Below are 15,014 nucleotides of genomic sequence, written 5' to 3'. Positions count from 1 at the left end.
TTCTGTTTCTCAATTCAATTCAATTCGCTCTCTCTCTCTCTCTGATCTCTCTTTCTCTATGTTCTCTCTTCCTCTGTCTCTTTCTCTCTCTCTCTCTCTCTCTGATCTCTCTTTCTCTATTTTCTCTCTTCCTCTGTCTCTCTCTCTCTCTCTCTCTATTTATCTCTCTCTCTCAATTTAATTTAAGGGTGTCGTAGCATTAGCTGTCATTAAATGTGAAGACTGTTAAATTATCAAATCAATTCTTTGTGTAATTATTCCTTATGTGAATAAACTAATCATGTAACTTTAATTAACTAGGAAGTCGGGGCACCAGAGTAAAATGTTTATAAGAGTCTCTATTTCCCAAATTAAAGATATTTTCATATCTTATCGATTACGGTCTTCTATTAGTGTATTATTACCTCATCAATCTCATCCCTGAATGTCGCAAACCCTTAGATATCTGCACGAACCCTAGCATCATAAATCATGAATCAGCGATATACAAATTGGCTTAATTATTTATTTACTAACTAATCAATCACAGAATTACATAAACATACATTGGTCATACATTGGTTACTAACATGATACCAAGAAAAAGTCCCATGGACGAAACCCATATGATGGTGGTAGGCAAAGGAAAGGGGTGGGGACAGATAAGAAAGAGCGGGAGAACAGAATGGACCCACTACATACGCTACCATTCAAAAGTTTGGGGTCACTTRGAAATTCCTTTTGTTTTTGAAAGAAAAGCAATTTTTTTGTCCATTTAAAATAGCATAAAATTGATCAGAAATACAGTGTAGACATTGTTAATGTTGTAAATGACWATTGTAGTTGGAAACGGCTGATTTTTAATGGAATTTCTACAGAGGCCCATTATCAGCAACCATCACTCCTTTGTTCCAATGGCATGTTGTGTTAGCTAATCCAAGTTTATAATTTTAAAATACTAATTGATACTAATACTAATAGAAAACCCTTTCGCAATTATGTTAGCACAGCTGAAACCTGTTGTGCTTAATAAAGAARCAATAAAACTGTCCTTCTTTAGACTAGTTGAGTATCTGGAGCGTTAGCATTTGTGGGTTCGATTACAGGCTCAGAAATGAAGACTATTCCATGCGAGAAATTGCCAAGAACCTGAATATCTCGTACAACGCTGTGTACTACTCCCTTCACAGAACAGTGCAAACTGGCWCTAACCAGAATAGACAGAGGAGTGGGAGGCCCCGGTGCACAACTGAGCAAGAGGACAAGTATATTAGAATGTCTAGTTTGAGAAACACATGCCTCACAAGTTATCAACTGGCAGCTTCATTAAATAGTACCCGCAAAACACCAGTCTCAACGTCAGCAGTGAAGAGGCGACTCCAGGATGCTGGCCTTCTAGGCAGAGTTGCAAAGAAAAAGCCATATCTCAGACTGGCCAATAAAAAGAAAAGAGGGCAAAAGAACACAGACACTGGACAGAGGAACTCTACCTAGAAGGCCAGCACCCCGGRGTTGCYTCTTCACTGTTGATGTTGAGACTGGTGTATGCCTTTGTTGKCCCTCTCTGTGATCACTGGTCCATCTGCTGGATAGATTCGACAGAAAGTGTCTGGTTAATCCACCAGAGATTAAAGTATTTCGTAGTTGTAGGTTGTTATAATGGATACGACAGAGTACCATTGGGAAATGTTTTTAGGATGGATGCGTTTACCAGACTAAATTATTTAAACAGGTGCAGCCTGAAAAATTGGTCTTTTAGTTTGTAGATTTTTTCACCGTTTCAGCGTGGGGATGATCTCCACGTTCTCTGGTYTTGTCCCTTTGTAGAGTTGTAGTTTAAACCATTGTGAAACCTTAAACCTTGTGAAGACTTACAGAAAACGTTTGACCTCTGTCATTGCCAACAAAGGGTATATAACAAAGTATTGAGATAAACTTTTGTTATTGACCAAATACTTATTTTCCACCATAATTAAATTCATTAAAAATCCTACAATGTGATTTTCTGGATTTCTTTTTCTCATTTTGTCTGTCATAGTTGAAGTGTACCTATGGTGAAAATTACAGGCCTCTCTCATCTTTTTAAGTGGGAGAACTTGCACAATTGGTGGCTGACTAAATACTTTTTTGCCCCACTGAATGACCATATTAGAGACACATATTTCCCTCAGATTACACAGATCCACAATTTTGATAAACTCCCATATCTACTGGGTGAAATACCACAGTGTGCCATCACAGCATCAATATGTGTGACCTGTTGCCACAAGAAAATATCAACCAGTGAAGAACAAACACCATTGTAAATACAACCCATATTTATGTTTATTTATTTTCCGTTTTGTACTTTAACCATTTGCACATTGTTACAACACTGTATATATACATAATTATTTTGGAACTTCTGTGATTGTAATGTTTACTGTTCATTTGTATTGTTTATTTCACTTTTGTTTATGTACTTCACTTGCTTTGGCAATGTTAACATGTGCTTCCCATRCCAATAAAGCCCCTTGAATTTAATTGAATTGAGAGTGGGGGCGCCTATGATCCTCCCCCAAGGGCAGTCATGACAAGGGCTTTTATTGGCATGGGAAACGTATGTTAACTTTGCCAAAGCAAGTGAACTAGATAATAAACAAAAGTGGAATAAACAATAAAAATGAACAGTAAATATTACACTCTGTCTCTCTCTCTTTCTCTATCTCTCTCTCTCTCTTCTCCCCAGGGCCTGCACGGATGTGTTGTGCTGTGTCATCTTCGTCATCGTCATCCTCGGCTACATCGCTCTGGGCACCGTGGGTGAGTTGTCATGTTGCTGCCTATTTCATCAGACATAGAGGTTTCATAACAACAAAGTCCCAGAGTCCCACACACATCCCCCTTCCCTCTGTTGTACCTCAAAGAAGGATGTGGTCTAAGACGGAACCCAAACCGGCTCGTGCGCTATCGTGCATAAATGTATTTTGTCCCCCTACACCAAACGCGATCACGACACGCAGGTTAAAATATCAAAACAAACTCTGAACCAATTACATTAATTTGGGGACWGKTCGAAAAGCATTAAACATGTATGGCAATTTAGCTAGTTAGCTTGCACTTGCTAGCTAATTTGTTCTATTTAGCTAGCTTGCTGTTGCTAGCTAATTTGTCCTGGGATATAAACATTGAGTTGTTATTTTACCTGAAATGCACAAGGTCCTCTACTCCGACAATTAATCCACACATAAAACGGCCAACCGAATCGTTTCTAGTCATCTCTCCTCCTTCCAGGCTTTTTCATCTTTGAAATTATATGGTGATCAGCATCTAAACTTTCATAGTATTACCACGACTACCGGCAAAACAGTTCGTCTTTCAATCACCCACGTGGGTATAACCAATGAGGAGATGGCACGTGGGTACCTGCTTCTATAAACCAATGAGGAGATGGGAGAGATGGGACTTTCAGCGCGATCTGCGTCAGAAATAGAAAGGAGTTCTATTTTAGCCCTTGGCGTCGCCAACCGTACACTATTTCATTGTAGCCCTGGACAAGCACACCTGATTCAACTTGTCAACTAATCATMTATCCCTCAATGAGTTGAACAAGGTGTGTTTGTCTCGGACTACAATGAAAATGTTTACTGTTGAGGGTACTCSAGTACTAGGGTTGGGAAACACTGGTCTAAGAAGATGGTGTGAGGAAAGTTGGTGTGTGTGTGAGTTCGTCTGTGTTCATGTTTGTTAGTTAGTGAGTTTCTGCGTGCCTAGCTCTCATCTAGACAGTCTTTGTGTTCTATATATTCCACCAACTGTGTTGCCATATCGATGCTAGTGTTGTATTTGATGCCATTTTTGCATTGAGCAACAGAGCCTCTGATTGTGTCGTGTGTGGGAGGTAGAAATATGAGTGCCTGAATTTCCCCAGAGACAGACCCATTCCTTAATGAGCGGGAGTTAGTAACATCAGTCTGTTTGTATGTGAGGCACTTTCTGTTTTCTGAGCTTACTCTATGGCAGATATTGCAATGCCGTCAGGGGTACGCCAAATAAAAATGTGATTCACATTTAAAAATTAAAAATATATATTTTATTTTCACATTTTCAAACGGTCCATTTATATTTTCCAACGGGGCTATACATTTGGGTGAGGTTTTTTTCACGCCTGAGTAGCCTCGTTTCAGTGCCAAAAAAACATCTAGTGTCCAGCAAAATAACATCACAATGTCAAATACAGGTAGCCTAGTCAAACAATTAACATACAATCACATTAACCGTATGTAGCCAAATGTAGCTGGTGCTCATCCCGTTTGTTCAAAAATTGATAAATGGTTAAAAAAAAGTAAGGCCCGCGTTTCCATAGAGACTCATAGTACTGCTACTACCAGCAGTACTACAGCAGTACTACACCTGTACCTGTGGACGACACAAGTTGTTCTGCTTCCACGAGCACATCCAATGCTAGCATCAGTAATTCTACATTTGTTGTTAGCCCAGCTAGTATGGACACTGACAGTTGTGAATCTGATGCAGCCGAAGAGCTGCTGCCCCCATTGCACCATCGAAGAGGCGCAAATATAATGAGAACTACATTGATTTGGGGTTCACTTATATTGGGTGTAGTGCCTTTCCTCAGCCACAGTATGTTATATGTGCAAAAGTACTATCTCACAACTCTTGCACAGACATTTAGAAACAAAACATGCAAATTTGAAAAATAAGCCACGGGAGTTTTTTGAGCGAGAATTAAGACCACTTTCGAGTAGTAAGACACGTATAAAAGAAACAGATTCCATTAATAACACGGGGCTAGAAGCGTCTTATATGGTGAGCTACCGAGTCGCTAGGACAGGCAAGCCCCATACTATTGTGGAGGACTTAATTCTTCCTGTTTCTGTGGCTATGGCTGGGACAATGCTGGGGGAAAAGGCCAAAAAAACTATACAGACAATGCCGTCATCAAACAACACTGTTTCACGACACATCAATGACATGGCAGGAGATGTTTTGAAACAATTACTGCTTCGCATACAAGCCAGTGAATTATATGCGTTACAGCTGGATGAGTCAACAGACATGGCGGGCCTGGCACAGCTCTTGGTATATGTCCGTTACRTTTATGGGGGGTCAATTAGGGAAGACATCCTCTTCTGGAAACCAGGACAACAGGAGAGGATATTTTTGAAGTTCTGGACAACTTTGTGACATCAAATGGAATTTGGTGGTCAAGATGTGTTGGTATCCAGGTCGCAGTTGTAAATGAGAACTTGTTCTCAACTAGCTTACCTGATGAAATATATATATATTTTTTAAGTATCTGTACTGATGGCGCAAAAGCCATGACAGGGAGACATAGTGGAGTGGTAACGTGCTTGCAAGCAGTTGCACCCGACGCCACTTGGGTACACTGCAGCATCCACCGAGAGGCTCTTGCTGCCAAGGGAATGCCTGACATTTTGGACACTACAGTGAAAATGGTTAACTTTGTTAAAGCAAGGCCCCTGATCTCTCGTGTATTTTCTGCACTATGCAATGATATGGGCAGCGACCATGTAACACATTTACAACATACAGAAGTGCGCTGGTTATCAAGGGGCAAAGTATTGACACATTTTTTTGAGTTGAGAGACAAGCTTATTTACTTAAAGTTCTCTTTACTGACCATAATTTTCACTTGTCTGACCACTTGCATGATGACGAGTTTCTCACACGACTGGCCTATCTGGGTAATGTTTTTTCTCACCTGAATGATCTGAATCTGGAATTACAGGGACTCTCCGCAACTATATTCAATGTGCGGGACAAAATTGAGGCTATGATTAAGAAGTTCGAGCTCTTCTCTGTCTGCATTAACAAGGACAACACACCGGTCTTTCCATCATTGTATGATTTTTTTGTGTGCAAATGAACTCAAGCTTACGGACAATGTCAAATGTGATATAGCGAAGCACCTGAGTGAGTTTGGTGTGCAATTACGCAGGTACTTTCCTGAAACGGATGGAACAAACAACTGGATTTGTTATCCCTTTCATGCCCTGCCTCTAGTCCACTTACCGATATCTTAACAAGAGAGCCTGATCGAAATTGCAACAAGCGGTTCTGTGAAAGTTGAATTTAATCAGAAGTCACTGCCAGATTTCTGGATTGGGCTGCGCTCAGAGTATCCTGCCTTGGCAAATCGCGCTGTTAAGACAATGATGCCCTTTGCAACCACGTACCTATGTGAGAGTGGATTCTCAGCCCTCACTAGCATGAAAACTAAATACAAGCACAGACTGTGTGTGGAAAATGATTTAAGACTGAGACTCTCTCCAACACAACCCAACATTGCAGAGTTATGTTTATCATTCAAATTCACCCTTCTCATTAACCTGTGGTGAGTTATTCACAATTTTCAATGAACGATAAGGTGTTTTATGTAAGATGGTTAAATGAAGAGAAAAATTATTGATTATTATTTTTTGTGCCCTCGTCCTATAAGAGCTCTTCGTCACTTCCCACGAGCCGGGTTGTGACAAACTCACACTCATTCTTATGTTTAATAAATGTATCGTATAGTGTGTGTGTGTGGCAGGCTTACAATGATGCGCTGACCCTGGTGCTAGAGGTGGATTGTTTGAAGGGGTACGGGACTATAAAACGTTTGGGAACCACTGCTCTATGGCATCTCCCTAATCTGTGCTCTAATCTTCTGATTGTAGTTTAGAGCATGTTCTCTAGAGAAATGGGTAATGACCTCTGGCCTCTAAGGCATTTAATTAGAGCAGTTAAACACAGCATACTCCCAGTGGTTCCTCTCAGTAGATTGGAATCAATCATGTGAATCTCCTCACACACACACCTAAGTCTGACACACACACACACACACACACACACACACACACACACACACACACACACACACACACACACACACACAGTGAGTCAAATGAAATCAACGGTGATGTCTTCTCTCAAAGTGGAGTCCCTCTCAGACTTCGATTGGCAGTGTAGTCACGTCCGAGTCTGGGCAGAGGAAGGACTGTCTGTTGCCCAATTACTTTAAGAGAGCCAGAGCCATGAAAATGGAGGTGACTTCAAATAGACACTGGCATGTCAGCAATTACATGAAGAGCTTTTCATTCTTTCTCCTCCCATGTGCTCTTCCTCGTGCATAACTTCTCTTTCTCATCCTCCCAACTGTGTGAGGCAGGCTAGAAAATAATATGTTATTGTCTTCCTAGGTCATTATTTGCTGTTTATGTTTTGAACAGGTTAGAAAAACTATTGAACAGAGGATTGCAACGTGAATTGAAGCCTGAAAAGATGCAGACTGGTGGAGTGTCACGTTCTGACCATAGTTCTTTTGTGTTTTCTTTGTTTTAGTGTTGGTCAGGACGTGAGCTGAGTGGGCATTCTATGTTGTGTGTCTAGTTTTCCGTTTCTATGTTTGGCCTGATATGGTTCTCAATCAGAGGCAGGTGTTAGTCATTGTCTCTGATTGGGAACCATATTTTGGTAGCCTGTTTTGTGTTGGGTTTTGTGGGTGGTTGTCTTCTGTCTTTGTGTCTATGCACCAGATAGGACTGTTTCGGTTTTTCACATTTGTTGTTTTTGTATTTGTAGTGCTCACGTTTATGTTCTTTATTAAACATGATGAACACTAACCACGCTGCGCTTTGGTCCTCTCCTTCGTCCACAGAAGAAAGCCGTTACATGGAGAAAGTGTTGGAATGATTGGATTACCTTGGCCTTGGTTTTGTTAGTGCTTTTCACTCGTATTATCACTCTCTAAGTTTCTCACGTAGACTTTTTTGGGTTGTCCTGTAATGTCTGAACAGCCAGGTCTCAGCTTGACACACTAATATATTCATATCTGGCTTCTGATTGTGATTCATAACAGCAGTCTATATTGGATCCCATTTGACCTGCTTTTATACTGATGTACAGTAGCTGTGGGCTGAAATGATCATGGTAGTCAATCACATCAATCACAAAACGCCCTTTTTACATCAGCAGTTGTCACAAAGTGCTTATACAGAAACCTAAAACCCCAAAGAGCAACAATGCAGATGTAGAATCACAGTGGCTAGGAAAAACTCTGAGAAAGGCAGAAACCTAGAGAGGAACCAGGCTCTGAGGGGTGGTCAGTCCTCTCCTGGCTATGCCGGGTGGAGATTATAAGAGTACATGGTCATTAAGGCCAGATCGTTCTTCAAGATGTTCAAACATTTATAGATGACCAGCAGGGACAAATAATAATCCCATTGGTTATAGAAGGTACAACAGGTCAGCACCTCAGGAGTAAATGTCAGTTGGCTTTTCATAGCTGAGCATTCAGAGGTCGAGACAACTTGTGCATGTGCATTAGACTGTCAGAATATTCCAATACATACACAGTCAGGCAGATCCTATCACTCATTCATGTCCAGAGTGATTGACATATGACAGGTCTGTGAATGAGGCTAATGATGTGGCCGTCTGTCTGGTTGCAGCCTGGATACATGGCGACCCCAGGAAGGTGGTCTACCCCACTGACAGCCACGGACAGTTCTGTGGACAGCAGGGGACCCCCAACGCGTAAGTAGAAAGAAAGACCGCTATCTGTGTTTGGAGAAAAATGTATTGTATCTACAGTACTATGTATACTATATAGTTACTATGGATAGGTATAGTACTATATCATTGAAATTGCACTTAGGACAAGTGTGGCTTCACATTAATATCCTCTAAAAGAATTCTGCACTTGGAAGAGATTGTAAGCAGCCTGGGAGGGGTGTTGGCTTAAACACTTTTGACACCTCCAATACAGCAGGAACAACGTGCGAGAAGTCATAATGCTGACAAACTGCTTTTCTCTACGATTAATATCCGGCCTCAGTAAATGTCAGTTGTATTAGTCTGTAATATTTGAAACATAGTCATTTTATGCTACCCTTCTATGTTCAGCAGGGCTCTCCAACCCTGTTCCTGGAGAGCTACTGTCCTGTAGGTTTACACTCAACCCTAATCTAGCGCACCGGATTCTAATAATTAGCAGATTGAGAAGGTGAATCAGGTTAGTTACAACTGGTGTTGGAGTGAAAACCTGCAAGAGGGTGTGGCTTCCGTGTGGCTCAGTTAGTAGAGCATGGCGCTTGCAACACCATGGTTGTGGKTTCAATTCCCATGGAAGAAAAATAGGTTCAAAAATATATGCACTCACTACTGTATATCGCTCTGGATAAGAGTGTCTGCTAAATGACTAAAATGTAAAGGAGTGTAGCTCTCCAGGAATGGAGTGAAAACCTACAGGAGGGTAGCTCTCCAGGAACAGGAATTTAGTGAAAACCTGTAGGAGGGTAGCTCTCCAGGAACAGGAATGGAGTGAAAACCTGTAGGAGGGTAGCTCTCCAGGAACAGGAATGAAAACCTGTAGGAGGGTAGCTCTCCAGGAACAGGAATGAAGTGAAAACCTGTAGGAGGGTAGCTCTCCAGGAACAGGACTAGAGTGAAAACCTGTAGGAGGGTAGCTCTCCAGGAACTCTGCAGAGCCCTGCTGTACAGTAATCCCCCCTTTTGTTTGTATAGGGCTTTGCGTGGCATGTATGAAAAGTGCATTTAAAGTAGCATTAACCACCACCACAGGCTCCCCTGCACCCTGTGTGTTTACACTGTGTGTTTACACTGTGTCCTGCCTCTGTTTGACAGGCAGCTCAATCTGCCATTAGTTTCAATACAAAATTTGTTCGCAGGATTTTCTAATAAAACTGTCATTGTGTGTGTTGGAAAACGAATGACTATTCTCTCCATTTCACTGTGGTTACAGCAACAAAGCCATATTATTCTACTTCAACATATTGCAATGTGCCAATCCTGCCGTTCTCATTAACCTCCAGTGCCCTACAACCCAAGTAAGAGGTCCCTCTTTACGCGGCACACACTATGCTATTATGTTCCTGCTCGTTTTTTCTTGCTTGATTATACAAGGTCAGTGTTCTCTGTTGTTAAGCATTGATGAATGTTTGTATCTATCTCTCTCTTCTCAGCTCTGTGTCTCCAAGTGCCCAGACAGATTTGCCACATACCTAGACATGCAGTACAACTACAGGTACAACAACAGCTACTGGGAGTATTACAGGCAGTTCTGCAAGCCAGGCTTCGACAATCCTAGAAAGGTACAGAGACCTGATGCCTCCAGTCACTTATGGCCTCACCTTATCAAGTCCTTGAGTGTTCTGAACAGATGTCATCTGTAATGGTTATCCGTCTAGAAGTCAGTAGCGACCAAGACTCTTCAGAAATGGCAATCTTATTAGAATCAGTAAGTCATTTAGTTGCTGCAATTAGAGTATATCTTGTTGTACATTTAATTATACGGAAAAACACTATATTGCTTTATAAGTACTAGGCCTATGTAATGTATTATGTAAAGGAAACATAATGAGATGTAAAAGTTCTGTGGCAAAGAGGGAGGGACTGAAAGGGGGAGAGAGGGAGGAAAAGGGTGTGCGCTTAGTCTGCACCGAGACCAGAGTGCTAAAAATACAAATGACTCAGGAAGGGTTCCCTACCAGTCTGTAATGTATGACAGTCTTCTGTTCTGTTCCTATTCAACTCAGCCACACGCCCACTCTCCTCATGGTCCTTTTGGATAATGGCAAACTCATAGGATATGGTGATAGGATGTCCTACCAGTCATCCTAACCTATGAGTTGGTATAAAAACTAAACTCTGAGGATTTGACGTCACTGAATTTACATTGTTTGACGTCTTCTTCCWCTCTTGTCTCCCTTTAGTCAGTTGCACACGTCTTGAGAGATGAGGACTGCCCATCTATGATAGTGCCAAGCAGACCTTGTAAGTGAATCCAGGTTCTACACACAGTTCCTCCACTATCGTTATGGTGACTTAAGATTCAGACGGTCTAACCTAAGACTTAGGTTCTGTGGGAGGGGGCATTATGTGTTAGGAGTTGGGAAAGGAAAGTGATACTTTTCAACAGTGTATGACATTGAAACATTATTCTTAGCCATTAAATATTTGTTTGTGTGTTTCAGTCCTTCAGAGGTGCTTCCCTGATTTCATCACCAGGAACGGGACGCTAACTGTCGCCAACAAGACGGACTTCAAAGACGGGTTAGGTAAAACGAGGAGCGTGATCGATCTCAGGGACGCTGCCAAGTAAGTCCTGCTCTCCTCAATGTCCCTTTGTTGTAGTCGAAATGTTGTCGAGGCAGTTTGGTGGAAACGCACCACTGGAGGGAAAATTTGCATATTTTCTTTATGTGGATTTTAGAATATTCACGTGAAAATCTGTCGCCAATTGGATTGAAACCTAGCTATTGCTATCTATTTATAGACTGATAGGCTAACATACAAATTATATCAGACTTACAGCCAATGTCATTCATAGCCAATTAAATTCAAGTAAACCATTACTGAAACAAAATTAACACTTTAACACTTTCTATTTATTAATKACATATTTAGTGCGTTCGGAAGATATTCAGACCTGTAACGTGTACCCTGGGAGTCAGGAAGCAAGTGCGGGGAGTGCATATGTAATAATAAGTAGAACATAGTACAAAACAGGAAAAGCGTACAGACATGAAACAGAGTCAATAACACCTGAGGAAAGAACCAAGGGGAGTGTGGTGTGATGAAGGTGATGGAGTCCAGGGGAGTGTCATGAGGCGCAGGTGCGCGTAACGATGGTGGCATGTCTGCATAATGATGAACAACTGGCGGCGTYGAGCGCCGGAGAGCGGGAGTAAACGTGACAGTACTCTTTGACTTTTTCCACATTTTGTTGTTACAGCCTTATTCTAAAATCGATGAAATTGTTTTTTTTTCCTCATCCATCTACACACCCCATAATGACAAAGCAAAAACTGTTTTTTTGATATTTTTGGGGGAAATGTATAAAAAAAAATTAACTGATATCACATTTACATAAGTATTCAGACCCTTTACTCAGTACTTTGTTGAAGCACCTTTGTCAGCGATTACAGCCTTGAATCTTCTTGGGTATGGCGCTACAAGCTTGGCACACCTGTATTTGGGGAGTTTCTCCCATTCTTCTCTGCCCAATCAATTTAATTTACTACAGGTGGACTCCAATCAAGTTGTGGAAACATCTCATGGATGACCTATGGAAACAGGATGCACCTGAGCTCAATTTTGAGTCTCATAGCAAAGGGTTTGAATACTTGTACTTATGTAAATAAGGTATTTMATTTAGATTTTTTTTTATACATTTGCAAACATTTCTGAAAACCTGTTTTCACTTTTACATTATGGAATATAGTGTGTAGATTGATGAGGATAAAAAAATATTTAATCTGTTTTAGAATAAAGCTGTAACGTAACAAAATGTGGAAAAAGTCAAAGGGTTTGAATACTTTCCGAATGCACTGTATATGGCATATATAAAAGGGCAATTAGAAATGCCAGACGGCTCATTTTTTTAACTTGATCACTATTAATCAGAATAATTTGACAGTGCTCTTTTCGACCATTGATGGCCTGTAAATCCTACCCCCGCCAACCTACAGTATGTGAATTATCCTCCACATATAAATGTGATGAGTTTGCGGCATATTTTAGAGATAAGAAAACCAACGTTAGGCTGGGTATCAGTCAAGCAAGACCTGATGAGAAGTTTGATATGTGCCCTAGCCTACCAGGCAAAGGCACTATGGAGTAATTTTCCCTGGTTGACACAGACATGCTCAGGAAAGTGATCTCACAATTTAAGCCTTCTACCTGCCTTCTTGATCCTATCCCCAACATCTTCTTCAAAACAGTTTTTAATTGCATATCTGAAGAAGAGGGAGCCTTTAGTTATCACTCCTTGTTCACAGGTACTTTCCCCACTTCACTAAAAACTGCTATGGTGGAACCCCTTCTGAAGAAAAGTTATCTAGATTCATCAGCTCTTAGCAATTTTTGGCCAATTTCCAACCTTCCATTCTTAAGCAAAATTCTGGAGAAATTTGTGTTCAAACAGCTAAATATTTTTTTAATGTGCCAACTGTATTTTTGAAAAATTCCAATCTGGGTTTTGTGCCCACCACAGCACAGAGACAGCCTTAGTTCAAGTAGTAAATGATCTTAGAGCMAACAGATGCCAAACAGCTCTCTGTACTCTTAGATTTAATTGCTGCATTYRACACTGTTGACCATGATGTCCTTCACAGACTGGAGAGGTGGGTTGGCCTSTCCRGTCCAGTTCTAAGTTGGTTTAGGACCTGTCGAGAGTTTTTTGTCATCATTGGTGAACATAAMTCAGTGAAAAATACTGTTCAATAACCCCTTGGCAGCGTTATCAGAAAGCACTGCTACTCAGACGATACACCATTTTACATTTCTGTGTCATCAGAGGATTTTAGCTCCATGTATAAATKATTATATTGTATTAGTGATTTAAATACTTGGATGTCTCACAACTTCCTCCAGCAAAATCAAGACAAGACCAAGGTTCTTATTGTTGGAGCCAAAGCACCTTGGGCAATAAAGATAAAACACCAGGTAAAAAACCTAGGTGTTATTTTAGATACTGATCTAAATATTGAATCACACATTAGAACGTGATTAAAATATTTTTTTGCCACCTGAGGAACATTGCCAAGGTGCGGCCGTTTCTCTCTCCGGCTGATACAGAGAGACTCATCCATGCATTTATTACAAGCAGACTTGACTACTGTAATGCTCTCCTGTCTGGTTTATCCAAGAAAGCCATTGGTCAACTGCAAAACATACGGAATGCTCCAGCATGGGTCTGACCAAGGCCAGACGSAGAACACATTACACCTGTTTCAAGGTCTCTGCATTGGCTCCCGGAGAATTTTAGAATTAATTTTAAGATTGTTTTTTTTTTTATTCACGATTCTGCACCACAATACATATCAGACATGCTTTTAAGTTATGTACCCAGTAGGTCCCTCAGGTCCTCTGGTACTGCCCTTTTAACTATCCCAAAGCCTAGGACCAAGAGGCATGGAGAGGCAGCTTAGAGTTATTATGCCCCCAGCCTGTGGAATAGCCTGCCAGAGAACCTGAGGGGGGCTGAAACTGTGGACATATTTAAGAGATCTTAAACAATATTTTTAGCTTTGGTTTTCCTTAGGGTGCTTTTTAGTTGTTCAGTTTCTGTCATTCTTTTGTTTTTTTATCTTATGTTTGTGGTGTAGTAAATATTTCAGGTTTTATTTTCAGTGTTTTTTCAGTGTTTTTTTTCTTCCTGTAAAGCACATTGTGTTGCATTCCATGTCTGAAATGTGCTGTGTGTATATAAAGCTTGATTTGATAGTTAGAATTTCTGTACAAGTAAGTACTGCTCTCCTCAACGTCCCTTTGTGTAGTAGAAATACTGTCGAGGCTGAGGGAGACTGTTGCATAAGTGGAAGACCTATTATGGGTGATGGTATCAAATGGTTTAATATTTTTGACCAGCAGACCTAACGCTGCACAAATCTGTTCACTGAGGCCTCATTGATGTTTGGGAATGCGAATGCATTGAAACCAGGGGCGTAACTTTGGTTTTAGAAGTGGGGGTTACATAATAATTTATTATTATTGTTATTTTATCCAGTTGGTTAACCTCTCTKGGATAGGCGGGACGCTTGCGTCACACTTGGCCAATAGCCAGGGAAAATGCAGAGCGCCAAATTCAAAAAAATTATATAAAATCAAACTGTCATTAAATCACACATGTAAAATACCAAATTAAAGCTACACTCGTTGTGAATCTAGCCAACATGTCAGATTTCAAAAAGGCTTTTCGGCGAAAGCATAAGATGCTATTATCTGATGATAGCACAACAGTAAACAAAGAGAGTGTAGCATATTTCAACCCTGCAGGCGCAGTGAATGACATCGCCAACACAAAACGCAGAAATAAAATATAAATCATGCCTTACCTTTGATGAGCTTCTTTTGTTGGCACTCCAATATGTCCCATAAACATCACAAATGGTCCTTTTGTTCGATTAATTCCGTCCATATATATCCAAAATATCCATTTATTTGGCGCGTTTGATCCAGAAAAAAACAGCTTCCAATTCGCGCAACGTCACTACAAAATATCTAAA

General features: G+C 40.7%; 1 protein-coding gene across 1 annotated transcript in view; it reads left to right on the top strand.

Moving 5' to 3' along the window:
• The window catches only part of LOC111952957 (choline transporter-like protein 5-B), an 83,244-nt gene that overhangs the window by 44,796 nt on the left and 23,434 nt on the right, over positions 1–15,014 (top strand). Inside the window, exons 3-8 of the mRNA XM_023971999.2 lie at positions 2,708–2,781; positions 8,436–8,520; positions 9,749–9,833; positions 9,969–10,097; positions 10,719–10,779; positions 10,980–11,103. Coding sequence (XP_023827767.1) covers positions 2,708–2,781; positions 8,436–8,520; positions 9,749–9,833; positions 9,969–10,097; positions 10,719–10,779; positions 10,980–11,103 — 558 coding nt within the window. The remainder of the gene's footprint in view (positions 1–2,707; positions 2,782–8,435; positions 8,521–9,748; positions 9,834–9,968; positions 10,098–10,718; positions 10,780–10,979; positions 11,104–15,014) is intronic.

This window comes from Salvelinus sp. IW2-2015, linkage group LG26 (assembly GCF_002910315.2).
Source record: "Salvelinus sp. IW2-2015 linkage group LG26, ASM291031v2, whole genome shotgun sequence".
In the NCBI taxonomy this organism is placed as follows: domain Eukaryota; kingdom Metazoa; phylum Chordata; class Actinopteri; order Salmoniformes; family Salmonidae; genus Salvelinus; species Salvelinus sp. IW2-2015.
The sequence above is the reverse complement of the archived record's forward strand: the minus strand, read 5'-3'. Positions and strand labels throughout refer to the sequence as shown.